Source organism: Pinus tabuliformis, chromosome 7 (assembly GCF_031772625.1).
Source record: "Pinus tabuliformis cultivar Carrire ecotype Pingquan chromosome 7, CPIR1, whole genome shotgun sequence".
NCBI lineage: Eukaryota > Viridiplantae > Streptophyta > Pinopsida > Pinales > Pinaceae > Pinus > Pinus tabuliformis.
The window spans coordinates 1,616,566,821-1,616,581,910 of NC_142293.1; the positions used below are offsets into that span (position 1 = coordinate 1,616,566,821).

At 34.1% G+C, this 15,090-nt stretch overlaps 1 protein-coding gene and 1 long non-coding RNA gene across 2 annotated transcripts; one reads left to right on the top strand and one right to left on the bottom strand.

Annotated features, from left to right (window-relative positions):
- Positions 1-8,871: 8,871 nt before the first annotated feature.
- LOC149254406 (uncharacterized) lies at positions 8,872-10,136 on the top strand. The gene is made up of 2 exons (XR_016266290.1): positions 8,872-9,238; positions 9,874-10,136. It is a non-coding gene; the product is annotated as an uncharacterized LOC149254406 (long non-coding RNA).
- Positions 10,137-13,528: 3,392 nt separating this feature from the next.
- On the bottom strand, positions 13,529-15,088 carry LOC149254407 (FRIGIDA-like protein 4a). The gene is made up of 3 exons (XM_089454772.1): positions 15,082-15,088; positions 14,225-14,325; positions 13,529-14,107 (listed from the first exon to the last, which is right to left on the bottom strand). Exons 1-3 carry the CDS (start codon positions 15,086-15,088, stop codon positions 13,529-13,531), a joined length of 687 nt encoding a protein of 228 aa, XP_089310898.1.
- Positions 15,089-15,090: the final 2 nt, after the last annotated feature.

Genomic DNA, 15,090 nt, shown 5'->3' on the forward strand with positions numbered 1-15,090 from the left:
TGTTCTTCTGATACACGCTTTTGCTCTGGACTGGGATTAGGCTGGTGCTGGTTTTGTTTATCTGATAAACTTTTCAGGATCCTTTCCTGTTCCATGGTTAATCTGGTGTTGTCCTCACGCAAATGGGCCATCTCGTTCTTCAATTCCTGGACTGTCTCCAATATGGTCAAATTGGTGCTGCGTGCCTCCTCCCCTAGCTGCACCCATATCTCAGGATTCCCCTGAGGGTGGGTGACGTTGTCTGGTCTGTCCACATTCCCATGAGGAGCGCTGCTCGTTCTCCTCATTCTGTTGTCACCTGTTCAGAAGATTAGTTCATTTTCAACAGATATTATATGCAATACATTGTTGGATAACCCCTACTTGCTTATTAATTCAATTATTTATATCAGTTTCTCAGTTATGGTTAACCCGAGGTCACAGAGTTGCAACCTCGCTCTGATACCACTTGTAACTACCCGCTAGGAATTTTTTTTTTTTTATTTAACCTTATTATCAGCACTTTATATGCACTTTTACCCATGGTAACATTATTCTTAGTAACAACACTTTATAAGTATTTTACCCATGGTAACATTAAGCGTAAGCATGTTAACATTGGATTATGGTAACAGTATGATGTTCGGATAATTGTTAGGCTTGACCCTATCCTCGATCTCGAGAAACATCTGGCGGTTTGCAATGATATTCATTACCTTTATGGTTTGAGTGATTTAAATCTTAATTAAGTATTCGTCCTGCGGATTCTGCAATTGCTATTTATGATTTTCATATGTGAACGATTACTATCCACATCAACATTTATTTAGACGGGCCTGGGTTTTCGCGATGCTGGAGAGCTTGCTCCGGTTATCGTTTTTCCGACTATACGTTTTTGGTACACGATGACTTGGACCTCCATATGTCGTCCACTTGGCGTGTAGGGCGTGCAACCTGCCAGCTAGCTTAAGCTACAGCATGCTGGTTATTACTCCGGTTACCAACGCTAGAAACGGAACTTAATGCGCCTGGTACACGGCACGAGCAATCCCATATGACAGCTTCCCTCCTGAATTCCTGCGCCCATTCCTACGGTGGAGATGAGACCTCCTAGATCGACGGTTGGAATCAATCCAGGTATGGGTAATACGACTTGAGGGTTTCAATGCTGTAATTGAACCCTTGCAGCTCATTCTCGTGGTAACTCCCGACTCCTACAGGTCTCTGGCGATTTGCATTCTCGCACAGCGCAGACTACCCAACATGCCCGTCCACGGTGGAGATAGAGTTCTGCCTACCAACCATGGTCACGGTAATCACACGCTTCCTTGCTCACGGTGAATGCCATCTTGTTTACAGTTTTGGGTCCTTTTGCTTTGTTACAGTTCTGGTGCTCACTCTTTTTCTTTGTTTTCTGGTAACCCCTCTGTCACAGGTGCAGAATACAGGTGTCGTGACCAGCGTATGGTGGAAGACTGGCTCCGTCTATCCTCATACCGCTTTCCTGGTAAGAGGAATCTGTCACCATAGATTTTAAAGTTAAGAGAAGACCCTGAAAGAAGGTCTGGGCCAACTCTCTTCTTGGCAGGCTTCCTGAACCTATGTTTGAACTATGGTGTTTTTTTGTTGTTTTGAGTCATTCCCTTAATATGGGAAATCAACGACCCGCTCTGGTTTCTCTGTAACAAATTTGGGTTCTGCCCAGAACTGGTTTGGCGGCGATGCCCAAATCGGGTTGCACACGCTACATGGCTCTTATTATGTATTTTAATACAGGGCCAAGGGTTAACCCTGCGGTGAACATTCATGTAATACCTTAGCTGTTACAGATATTTTAATTTCTCTTTGACTGGATAATGAATTGTATATATTTTCCATGGTAACGTGTTACTGTTCATTATGGTTCTGAGTTTTGTTGGGTTACTATTGATATTCTCATCTGGATTGTGGTTACGGTTGCTCACTGTGGAACGTTTGCTACATTTATCTGTTCCGAAGATTTTCCTGTAAATTTCAATTAGGATAATTAATCCCAAAGTTTTGCTTGCTGTTATTTGTTTGTTGAATGAGGGTTGCCGGTTTCGACTTGGTAGCTTTCGCTGGCATCCCTACCCTGTTCACACCGGCTACGGCCGTCCATTTTACAGTGGTGTTCCACGATTATTCGGAATGATTGATACAGGGTTAAGACAAGTTTATGGCATGGGCGCAAGCCCTCCCTTGCCCCTCAATACTGAGGTATTTCACTATCGTATTGCACATTCATAAAACTACATTTTTAAGGAAGAAGTCTTGCGGTCACTGTTCGGAAAATTAATCTAGAGAATACACGAGTCTATTTATTCTTATCGTCCTGTTGCTGCTTTCTTTCGTTTCATCAGTATCGTCTATGGATCTTTGTATACATATACTTCTATAATGTTTTCCGATTTAGATTCATATGCTGAAATAAATGTTCACAGAATTCTATTTCATTTAGCCGTTACTTATTTTATTCAAGATTCATTTTCAGAAGGAAATCAGTGAACCTAACTCTATTCTGGGTTTTGTTCTTTTTTCTTTTTGCTGTTCTTTCTTTATGGCAGATGTACAGGAATTTCATTCTTTAAAAGATTAATGTCTATACATATCTCATGTCTTTTATTGCTTGCATTATTTCAGAAAATGTTTTCCATATACCATTCACAGTTTCCTGCTCTGTCATAAATTTTAATTAATTCTACAGTGTATACAGACCATCAAATTCTCGGTTATTCCATACCTGTTCAGAGGCAAACCTCTTAATGCGCTTGTCAACCTCCCGACCTTAGGAGGGTCCTCCTCGACCTTCCACCCCCAAGCACTCCTGCAAGATTCTTGCTGTCTGCAAGCCCTCTGGCACTACCAGAGTTACGCTATCTGGTCCTTACCAGACGTAGCAGTTCCAAGGAGTTTTCTGCTTCCCAACATACGCTATCTGGTCCTTACCAGACTTAGCGTTCGCTGCCCAATTACAACCTTTCGAGCCTTGCTATCTGGTCCTTACCAGACGTAGCAGTCTCTTTTTTTTGACATTATGTATCCTCCCTCTATGAGGGTCTCAACCGTCATCTGAAGGTAGTTAGGTTTTTTTTTCCTTCTGACAGATGTCATATTTTAATTCTAATACCCCTCTGATGAGGAAGCACTATAACCATTATCAGTTGTTTTTCTTCCAACCACACTTAATGGCAACCAATAACAATTTATCAACATAATTAATTAAAACAGTAACAACAATAATAGTTACTCAGTTTCACCAAACATAACCATAGTCAACAGTTAAATTTACTGCCTTTAATTTAAACAGTAACGATTAACTAAGGGCATTACATTATGTCTATAAAATAAATATTTAAATTAAAAAAAACACCTATCAACTTAAATAATACAATTTAGCTTTATTTTTTTTTACAAATTCTAAAAACAAATGTCGATGACTTTTTCGGTAGCATTCGTAAGATCATAACAGTGCAATTTTCCCTGCAGGAAGAACATCTTTACGACTATGTAAAATTCTTAAAATTACGGAATTTATTCTTTTCCGCACAGACATGTTAGTAAGTATCTTTAAGACCTTCCCGTCTAAAACATAACGAACAATCCTCCACAAACTTTGGGAAGACTATCTTTATAAGACACTCTCCAGAATTAAAGTTAAAGTTAAAAACATAATGATTAATTTAACTTTTAAAAGCAACGAGGCACATCCTTACGTATAAGTTTTTATTTCTCGAAAAGTGTATAATATAAGCTTTCTTTATTATTAACTCTGAAAAAAGCTTTCTTTATTATTTGTCAACTTACACTTCTTGCTTCTGTAATGTGTATTACCTTGTACTTTTTCATTTCAATAAGCCTTGCACAGTTCTCAGCCAGATGGAGAGAATGCCACACTTCAGCATTCGAATCCATGGCAGGTCGTCCAATTTCTTTCCATCAACTTTTCTCGTATTTTTTCTGACTAACCAGAGAGAACCTACATTCTTCCCGTAAATCTTTGCTTTTAATGTATGGGGTTCAACAGTTTTTAATGCGAGGGACGCTCTAATTATCTTTTTGCCGTTTTTAATGCGAGGGACTCACTCTAATTATCTTATTGGGTACTGGACACGTGTGACCTCGTGAGGTCCGAATTTTCTGGAGTCCTTTATTTTCCTGTTTGTTTTACTGGATTCTGCGCAGAGATATTTTCATTACTCAATGCATTTGTCTGTTTGCTGCCTCTTTTCCAGTGTCTGATCGGATTAACTCTTAATTGTTTTGGGAGTCGTTGAATGAGGGGTCGTCTAAAGACTATGAGGAATTGCTAGGATGGTCAAAAGTGATCAGAATCCCCATAAAATTTTTTTAAAAAATCCTGTAAAGGCAGTGTTTGATGGTGGAAATGGATTCAGCACCATCAAAAACGTCTAGGACACCTAAAATTTTGAAATTTAACAACTATAACTTGGATTTACAAAAAATTTTGCTGGATTTTCTCTAAATATAACCGCAATTTCCATAACTTTCAGCGCACCTTGTTAGACTAGCCGATTGTTTTGAATGTGAAGAATGTTGTAGTCTAAAAATTATGTTTTTTGCCTTGAAAGTTATGGAAATTATGGCCATATTTTTTAAAAAATCTGGGTAGGATTTTTGTAGATCTAAGTAAAAGCTATCAAAATTCATAATTTTAGGTTCCATAGACGTTTTTGATGGTGCTGAATACATTTGCACCATCAAAAACATGATTCAAATACTGCATCTACAAGATTTTTTGAAAAAAAATTGTCTGGATTCCAGCCACTTTTAACCATCCAGAAATTCATGTCGTCCATAGACAACTATGTGAAGAATTCACTCTAATGCTGGAAAACCATTCACCCTCTCACAACATTCAATACGGCTAAATAATGAGAATAGTGTTAACATTAAATATTAAATATACAAATAATGTGAATAGTGTTAACATTAAATATTAAATATACTAATAATGTGAATAATGTTAGCATTAAGCATTAGAATATACTAGACACTTCTGACCTCTTTACATTGAATTTCTAAAGTCCTTTCTGTTTCGTATTTTTTTAATCATTGGACATTTCTTTATGTTTGAATGCTGCATAATAGGGTGAATAATTGTAGAATTGAGGCTTCTGTGATCTATATCATGTTTATAAGAGATTTTTTGGCATAAATCACATGAAATACCATTTGTCGATACATAAATATATAAAGTAATATTAATAGAATGTTAAGATAATAACTAGTTAGAATTAATAAATACATATTAGAATGAGAAAATAATATTAAGTTAAATTAAATATCTAAATGTTAAATTAACCCAAAAAAATAAATAATAATAATAAATAACTAACTTATTCAAAAATAATAATAATAATAATAAAAATAAAAATAAATAAATAACTAACTTATCCAAAAAAATAAAAAAAATAAATAACTTATCAAAAAAAATTAATTAATTAAGAACGAAATTGGTTATAAAAAGTACTAATATTCTAAAAATATCAGAAAAATAATTGTATATGTTAAATTAATTTAATAATGTCTAAAAAATAAAATAAATAAATAAATTAGAGGAGCCAAAAAAATAATTAATTAATTAAGAACGAAGTTGGTTATAAAAAGTACTAATATTCTAAAAATATCAGAAAAATAATTGTATATGTTAAATTAATTTAATAATGTCTAAAAAATAAAATAAATAAATAAATTAGAGGAGCCAAAAAAAACAATGAGGAGGGGGGCGGAAAAAACGACTAGGAAGAGAGTGCTGGGACCCAACACGTATTGATTTTCCAGCCATCCTCTCTATTGAGATTGCTCGGCCTCTTTTCAATCTCAAGAGCTTCCCTAAATTTGTGATGATGGAACTAGGAAACTCTAGCAATAACACTAGCCTCCTCAATACAAACATGATAGTAAATATTAAATATAGGGTGAATAATGTTTGTAGTAAATATTAAATATAGAGTTAATAACTTCTTTAGATTTGAATTTCTGAAGTCCTTTTTGTTTCATATTTTTTAAATGGCTAGACACTTCTTTAAGTTTGAACGCTGCATAATAGGGTGCATAATAGGGTGAATAATGTCTGTAGTAAATATTAAATATGGGGTGAATAATGTTTGTAGTAAATATTAAATATATTAAATATTTTTGAATTATTTATATTTAAATTTATGGTATTTTTCCATTTTAAAGTTTTTTTTTAATTATTTAACATTTTTATTTTTTTATATTTGAATGTTGCATAATAAATGGAATAATATGAGTATTAAATATTAAATATCTTAGACATTTTTGGTCTTTTATGTTTGAATTTCTAAAATTCAGTTTCATGTTTTTTCTCCATTTATCTATTTGTCCGTTTTCTATCATTCTTACAAACATACTTGTTTTGAATGTGAGAGATTCAATTTTATAACTCATTTTTTTCTCCATTTGTTATTTTTTTAGATGTTAACTATACAACATTTGATTAATATCGGCTTTACTATGCAGCAATGAAAGTTATTGGAAGGTGGGTAGTTATATATCATCAAATTATTAATGGTCATAATTTGATGAGAATATTCATCCACCCTCACATGATATTTAATGTTGTTTAACAAGGTGAATAATGTTCATCTTAATTATGTTTTAAATGTATTGAATATTTCTAACCTCTTTGTATAATTTCGAGAGCTCCTTTCCATTTCATGTTTTTTTTATTGAATTCCATGTGTAGATATATTCAGAACTCATTTATTTGTCTAATTCTTTTTCCAATGTTAAATGAGAGTAACTCTTACAGACATAATTGCCATTTCATGTTTTTTTATTGAATTCCATGTGTAAATATATTCAAAACTCATTTATTTGTCTAATTCTTTTTCCAATGTTAAATGACAGTAACTCTTACAGACATAATTGCCATGTTTACTAGACACATAGTTTGTTGGGAACCTTCATAGAAGCACATTGTAAGTGAATCTTGCTTCATCTATTTTTATTCATATCTTCTCACTATTCATCATGTAGATATAGGGTTGGACATCTCTTAAGAAGATCAACGTGGTGCAATTTATTTGGATGATAAGAAATATAAATATGTTATAAGCAATTTACCCATAACATTAGTAAGTCTATATGCAATTCCAAATTTGATGAGGGCATTAACAATAATATATATCAATTACATGCTAAGTCAAAGGAAAGTCGTAAATTGAGAGGAGTGCTTAAATATTTGGGAAGACCATTCACAAATAGAACTTTTTGACCAAATCAGAGGGAACAACAAGACACTAAGATAATTAACCAATAAGATGATCAATTTAGAAAATAATTAAATTGGAATATCATGTTTCATTGATTCATAAACACGCATTTATACTATAATTTCTTTTAAAAAATCGAAGGATAATTCTCTCGAAATATGAGGAATCATCTCAATCGGACTAATTTAATATACTCAATTGTAATGTCTCCTAATAATAATAAAAATAATAAATAATATAATGTAATATTAAAATACAAGCAAATAAATGATAAATAATAAATCAAAGATAATAATGGTAAATAAATAATAATTAAAACAAAAGAAAAGATAATAATAGTAAATAAATAATAAATAAGGAAAATAATATAATAATAAGAAATAAATAAAATAGTAAATAATAATAATGGAGTTTCAAATAAATATATATAAAAGTAGACTATAAAAATGGTAAAACTAAGTAAAGTTAACCAAAAAAAATAAAATAAAATAAGAAAGAGTTAAACTAAGAGAACTATAAAAATATTAAAAATAAGTTAAGTAAAAAAGAATTAAATAATAAAGAATTAAATTAAGAGAAATATTAAATTAAGTAAAACTTAAAATAAATAAATAAAAGTTGCATGTTGACACATGGAATGTGTGTATGCAGACTCATTTCTATTGTTTTGTCTATTTAATAGACGATGAGGAAGATGAGATTTATCATTCCTTCATCCATTCTCTTGGGAGAAAACTGTTGTGAGACAAAAGATTCCCTAGCAGTAATACGTTGATTGAGGACTCGGGAGTGGCCAACTGTAGAAAGGTTATGTGCAGCTGAGCATACGGTTGGGTGGAGAGTCGTCCTCAAAACTTTGTTGCAGTTAGCGGGATTCTAATAACATTCAACTCCGAAATCATATCATCTCGGGGATGGCCAACTGTAGAAAGGTTATATCCAGCTGAGCATACGGTTGGGTGGAGAGTCGTCCCAAAACTTTGTTGCAGTTAGTGGGATCCCAATAACATTCAACTCCGAAATCATATCATCACCATAGGTAAGTCGTATTTGCTCGTGTTTTTGAAAATTCTATATTAATTAGAGGAATAGTTGTGTGTTGATTATTAATCATATAATTTGATGTAATCATTTGTATATCTTAAATTGGAGTTGTTATATATGGTATCAAAGTAAAGTTGCAACCCTAAAGCTGATGAGTCCTAACATCCAATTTTAATTAAGAAATAGATGTACAAATAGATTATTAATTTTGTTAAAAATATCTATGATTTTATTGATTGATTAGATAAATTTATAACCAACTTTTGTTCCCTTATTAAATTGGAAATAATAAGAATTAATAATTTTATTTTAAATATTTAAAAAAATTAAAATAACCCTAAGGACATAGGTGTTAGGGGGTATTATTTAAAAATTATTACTACATGGATATTAATTATTTATAATACATACAATTATAAATAATATGTGAGCATTAATTAGGTGGATTTTATAAATAGGTATTATTAAATAATAGTATTAACTTTTAAATCAAATATTTATAATGGGTTAAATCAATGCCATATTAATAGTTAGTGTTAACTATATAGGAATGGTTAATTTATTACGCAGTAAGGCGTTTCCCTCTGAGATTAACTCCCCAAATTGCTTTCGTGTCAAAATATGTGCCATTGGATTTTGGTGTTAGACGATTAGGTAATCCTTATCCGTTGATTTGAATTGAGCAAGGCCAGCCGCAACTGTTCGTTCGATCCTGCAATAACTGCGACTGTTCGTTCGATCCTGCAATAACTGTCCACTATCTTCCTTACGAACCGTCAACCGACTTAATTTATTCTATCGATAATATTTTGCTGCATGAACAAGGGTTTTCTTCATATTTTCAGGTTATGCAGTTGGTATTTCGCAGGCAGAGGCGCAGCAGATCATTAATCCCCTGCAGCGGATCAGTGGTTTTCCGGGCTCAAATTTGTAAGGTAGATATCGTATTATTGTACTCACCATTCTATATTGTACTATCTTTTCAAAATTTTCCTTCGGTCTTGATACTCAATTACTGCAACACAGCAGGACCTACAAGAAACAGTCTATTATCGCACACAAGAAATTGCCTATTGTCGCAAGAAATTTACAGGAAAGAGTTTTTTTGCAGGGCGGAATCAAAGAATAAAATAATGAGAATTCTTTAAGCCAATATTTCAAAAACAAAGCTTCTACTTTTATAGGAAAAGAGTAACTAATCCATTCCCTGTGTATCGTCAAATTTGAACTATTTACATTTTGTACAGCAATGTGAACAAGTAGATGTAAAGGCAATTGCATTTTCACCAATGATTTTTGTATTGTATCATCTCTTTAAAAATTCCCATTGGTCTCGTTACTTCCATTAATGTATTCCAGTTGTATTTTCAATAAACAGTGCATTTTCACATGCAAGAAACAACCCCATGGCAAGAAGTTTACAGGAATTTTATTTTTGCATGGCGGAATGAAAGGATAAAACCATGAGAATTCATTAAGCCAATATTTGAATTCTAACTCATTTCTAAAACGATATACTTCCATTGGGAAAGAGTAAGTGATTGTTTACCCATTGGATGTGCTATATTAGAGATCTGGCGAAGTCCTTCAAGCACATCACATTCTCCCACATTTACAGAGAGCAGAATATGGTGGCTGATCTACTATCGAAACGTGGCAGATCTATCATGCTGGCGAAATAAGCTACAATTATTTTGTTAATGGATCCATTTGTAGCTCTGGATGTTTCAAATATAATGGTATACACTGCATTGTCTGTCTGCCCTTCTAAAGCAGAGACAGAGTATCATCATCGCTGAAATAAACAAGGAAAGATGTTCATCGGGTTTTTTATTGAGTTGAGAGGTTTTGTAATTCTGTCTTTCTTTTATCAAAATTGAGATTTTGCTAATGTAAACCCAAATTTATCATGTAAGCCCAGCCTTAAGCAGATTACAGCTCTATCCATAGAGCAGCAGTTGTAGTACTGTGTCATTTTGGATTTCAGAAGGGTGAATATTGTAACTATTTTTTCTTATTATAATGAAAGATAGCCTATTTTTTCTTTTGTGAAAATAGGTAATTGTTTACCCATCTGGGATTGGGTATTATAGAAATGTATGCGCGGCAGATGCAACACAAAATTCTGTTGTGTACAGTGGTGATTTCAAACGGGAAAAGCGATATTTGATGCATTGCAGTGCCTTAGCCCAAATTATAGTATAGGTATTTCGTCAAACACTTTGTGCACAACATCAAACAAAGGCAAATTGCTTCGTTTAAGCGTGTGCTTCACAAGGGTTTTCACACCGCCATTGAACCCATTATGGGTACCATTTTAAAGTTCACAATCAACATAATGAGCATACATTGTACCTTAGGCAAAACTAGAGTTAATCAGCAAAAACTTAACACCGACAAAGCAAACAGAAACAAACTTGTTTCAGGAATTTCTCCAAAAATCTAGGCTGAGAAATTTATACGAACACGGGGTAATGCAGTAGAATGAATACAAGCAAAGGTTCATTTAACGGCCATTAAAACGGTTCCATTCAATTCCATCATTAATTCAGTACGCGACAATAAAATAATGAGGACGATTTTTTTGGTAGAACACTCCATTAATGAGAAACTATATTTAGCTAGCATTACCAGTCAACTAATTTTCAAATCAACTGAAAATGAGGTCAGTCGCCATTGTTGGTTTCTTTTAAGCATGCCAAATAGCTTGACTAAAACGCGTTCCTCACTTGTAACGCGTTTAATATGGCTGAAATATTCATATTAACTAGCAAGCTCAAGCCAATTCATTTTGCTTCAAAATATATTTTCCAGCTGCCAAATATATAGAAAGTAAATGAAGAATGTAACTACACAGGCACTCACACAACCCATACCAAATGGATTTGCATGACAGAAAATCCACTGAACTCTGCAAAACACTTCGAAAACAGAATTTAATAATTCATACACGCAATTTTTTTTGCTATTTCTCAAGTCAAATTAATCTTCCACATAAAATAATTCATTTCCCAATTTACACTAACAATTCAAGCAATACAAAACCAATATGTGCATCGATTTGTTTCCATAAATCGATTTTCGCATTTATTTGGTTGAGGTGTAAGTTCAAACAGTGTGCATACATACTCATTTAGGTAAATGGATGTGACCATTTTGTTGAAGCATAAATTCAAATGGTCTGCATACATCCTCACGGTGGCTGAAATTAACCATTGTATACCCGAAAACATATGCCTAAGAGCCAGCATATCTGCTTTCGCTCCAATATCAAGAGAGTATATAGCTTTCCTGAGAATCACTATCCTAGCTGAAATCTGGATTGCAAGATTTGAATTGAAAGCTTTGGTTTCCCCAAATAAAGTGGCTTACCTTTGCATTAAACTGAATTTGTGAAATTTCAAACAATGGATAAATGTTAATGTAAGAACGTGAACTTATTCTTCCTCATTGTTTGTCTGTAACTTATTATTGCAGACTTTGAAATTACTACGAGGAGAAGGAGATGACCTACCTTATTGGACCAAGAGGTAATTGACAATGTCCATGGAATTTGATGAATTGATTGAGGATGAGTCCAGAGAAAACTCTGGGAGTTGTGACATCCAAACTCATCTATCACTTGCAATGCTTGGAGTTGATGATGATTTGGTATCAAACAGTAGTCCAGATCAAAGTGTAAATCTTGTACATGAGAGCAGAACATTGGAAGATTATTTCTATGGACATTATAGCCATTCAACAAGCTTTGATTGATTTAAATCTACTTCTCTGAGCTTCATAATTTTTCTTACTCCTTGCTTCTGTAAAAGCTTAAATATTTTATACTTGGTGTATTACTGTGAGCCAATGCCACTACTTAGCTATGTTCAATTTCAATCACTCTCCATATTGGCTGAAGCTGCGTCTGAAGTTGAGTGGAGTCCATGTAAAGTCCCTTGCCAATTCCTTGTATAAATGTGAAAGCCATTAGTGGTCACTCGTTTTGGTGACCCACTGGTGCTCACTAGAGCTGAAAAATTTTCTTGTCCTTGCCTTTGGAGCAATTGTATGTATGTGGAAGGAAAAGCAATTATGATATCGCTATTGATATGCCAAACCATTTTTATGTACTTTTTTAGGTCTGAAGATGTGTAACTTGTGGTTTAGCTTGGTACATTCTCTTGTATACCAGTTTACTTTGAATTTGTCAATATCATAAGCCCAATAGCGATTTAAGTGTATGTTTGCATGGCAGAACTGCATTGCGGTTGAACTTTTTCTAAAATTAAGTTGTATTTAAAGAAATATGGTGTCTAAAAAGCATAGAACTCCAAACATCAAATCTCTTTGCTCCTTGTAGGCTTGAACCAACATCTCTTCTAGAGAAATTCAACAATTCTAATTTAATAATCCTATCGGCCTCTCTTTGTACCTTTTGAGACAATTGCTAGTTCTAGATGGGACATATAACTCCAATGTGCGTTTTCCTCGTTACAGAGAACACAAAAATATTAATGCAGGGTATAACAACTATACCACTAGCACTACAAATCATTTCTGCTCAAAAAGGGGGATTTAAATATTTCTGCTCAAAAAGGGGGATTTAAATCATGCAGCAGCTTAAGAGGGGCAGGGTCCAGCTTAAGAGGGGCAGGGTCCAGTTTCAAAAATAGCCTTACAATTGGACTAATCAAAATAAAATCTGATTCGCTTCATAGGCGTAGAGTAAACAGGTACCAATGAGGTAACGTGCAAGTGGACAATTAAATCATATTCAGCACAAGACCAACCCTCGGCATACAATGCAATTGAAAGTCTTGTGTTATGAGCTCCGAACAAGATCACAAATGATATATTATTCACCAAATTTTAATCTTCCACAAAGAGACATATTGATCCTCTCTGATTTGTCAAACAAATAAAAAATACCAAAATTATGCATAGAATCATCTTTGAACTGTAAACACTACAATATATAGTAACCTGGGAAAGTGATGAAGCACTCAATACCATACAAAAATAAAATTCCTTAATAGAAGATTCCTTAATAGAAGAAAACACCACTGAAAATTGTGAAAAGCTGCCAAATGAACTTTGCCAATCTTTTAGATTTACATAAACAAAGTCAAAAAACCTCTTCAAAGCTAAGTGCTTACTACCAGCCACATCCAATAGAAAAGGTTTTATGGGGCCTGATAAGATCAGAACTTGCTTGACCACGGTAAGATAAGCACCGTACCTACCTAATGTATAAAAGAAGACTGATAAGCTGGAGGAGGGGCAGGCAGTCTACTGCCAAAGTGATAGTTGCTATAATTAGTAGAGGAATTGTAAGAATCGGAACCCAACAATGAAGGCCCCATGTTATCTGATGGATACATATATGGCCTTGAGAGCGAGACTGGAGTCCTATTTCCAACACCATAGCCTGCTCCATATAATCCTTGGTTTGATCTGTCATATGCATTTTGGCCCTGTAGGTTGTAGGATGTAACACCTGGAGCTGCACCAGAATATTGTACTCTATCAAAATACCTATAAAAGCTTCTGTCTGCACCATTGGAAGAAGCATAAAGAGTCGGAGTTCTTTCATCTGCACTTAACGGAGGCATATATACACCAACATTTCCTCCATTAGCACGAGGACCCTTAGGTTGAGACTTAACAGCACCTGCAGACCTTTTTCTGTCAGCCTTAGCTTTCTCTAGCTGAGCTTCACGCTTTTGAAGAGGATCTGGTGAGAACTGCGATTCAAGTTTGTGCTCCTCAATGCACTTTATAACAGCTCTGTAAGCAGAAAGCTCTTTTGTATTTACTTCATTCTGTAGCAGCAAATAAAAATATCGGTCAAAAAAGGAACTTCCGATATAACCAACAATACTAAGCCAAAATGATCATCACATAACAAGACATTTTGTATAATAGTAATACAATCGTACTTGTGCAACAGTAGAGTTATTCCCGCTTTTTAAACTTGCCTGAGAAGCTTTCTTAGCATCTTTCAGATATTCCTTCAACAAAGGAACAGGTGCAAACTTCTCTGTCAGCCCAAATGCATGAGCAAAGTTGACTGCCTCAATTTGTTTTCAACAAAGGAACAGGTGCAAACTTCTCTCTCAGCCCAAATGCATGAGCAAAGTTGACTGACTCAATTTGTTTTCCACTATTGACCAGGGTTTCTACAACATCTGCATGAAATTGTCACAAAATTTTCAGTTAATCTGAATATGTCACAAACATTTGAAATACCAAAAGACAGTTTACTGTGAAAGAAAAAATAATACAGACAACTTCAACGGATTTGTCAATAAAGATAATAGCTATGCCAGCTTGAGACCATTTTCGTAAGTAAACAGTTCCCCACTCATGAAAGGCCTTATGACACTTTACCATAGCTGATCATCTTCAGGTGCCTTTATTAATATCAACAAAATAACTTACATACAACTTTCTACCTCATAAAAAGATGTCTACCTAGTAGAGGCCACTCAGTATCTGCCTTGCATATGAAATGTTGAGATCTAAAGAAAAGACTACCAACCCCGTCATCTTAGAAACCCGTTCACTGGACTAAACAAAAAACGTTGGGAAGGTTTACTACAGCCAGGATTACCAAAATTTATCTTCAACTCAATCAGCCACAACCAAGTATACTGATAAAATCCACCAGTCCCTCAAAAAAACCAAGCTAGCCATGAATGCCAGAAAAACAACAAAAAGCCTATCTACCAAAATGGATGGAAATTTTGCCAACCTGGCCACTGAGGCTAACATTACAGAACACCAGCCAACCAACCTGGCATTT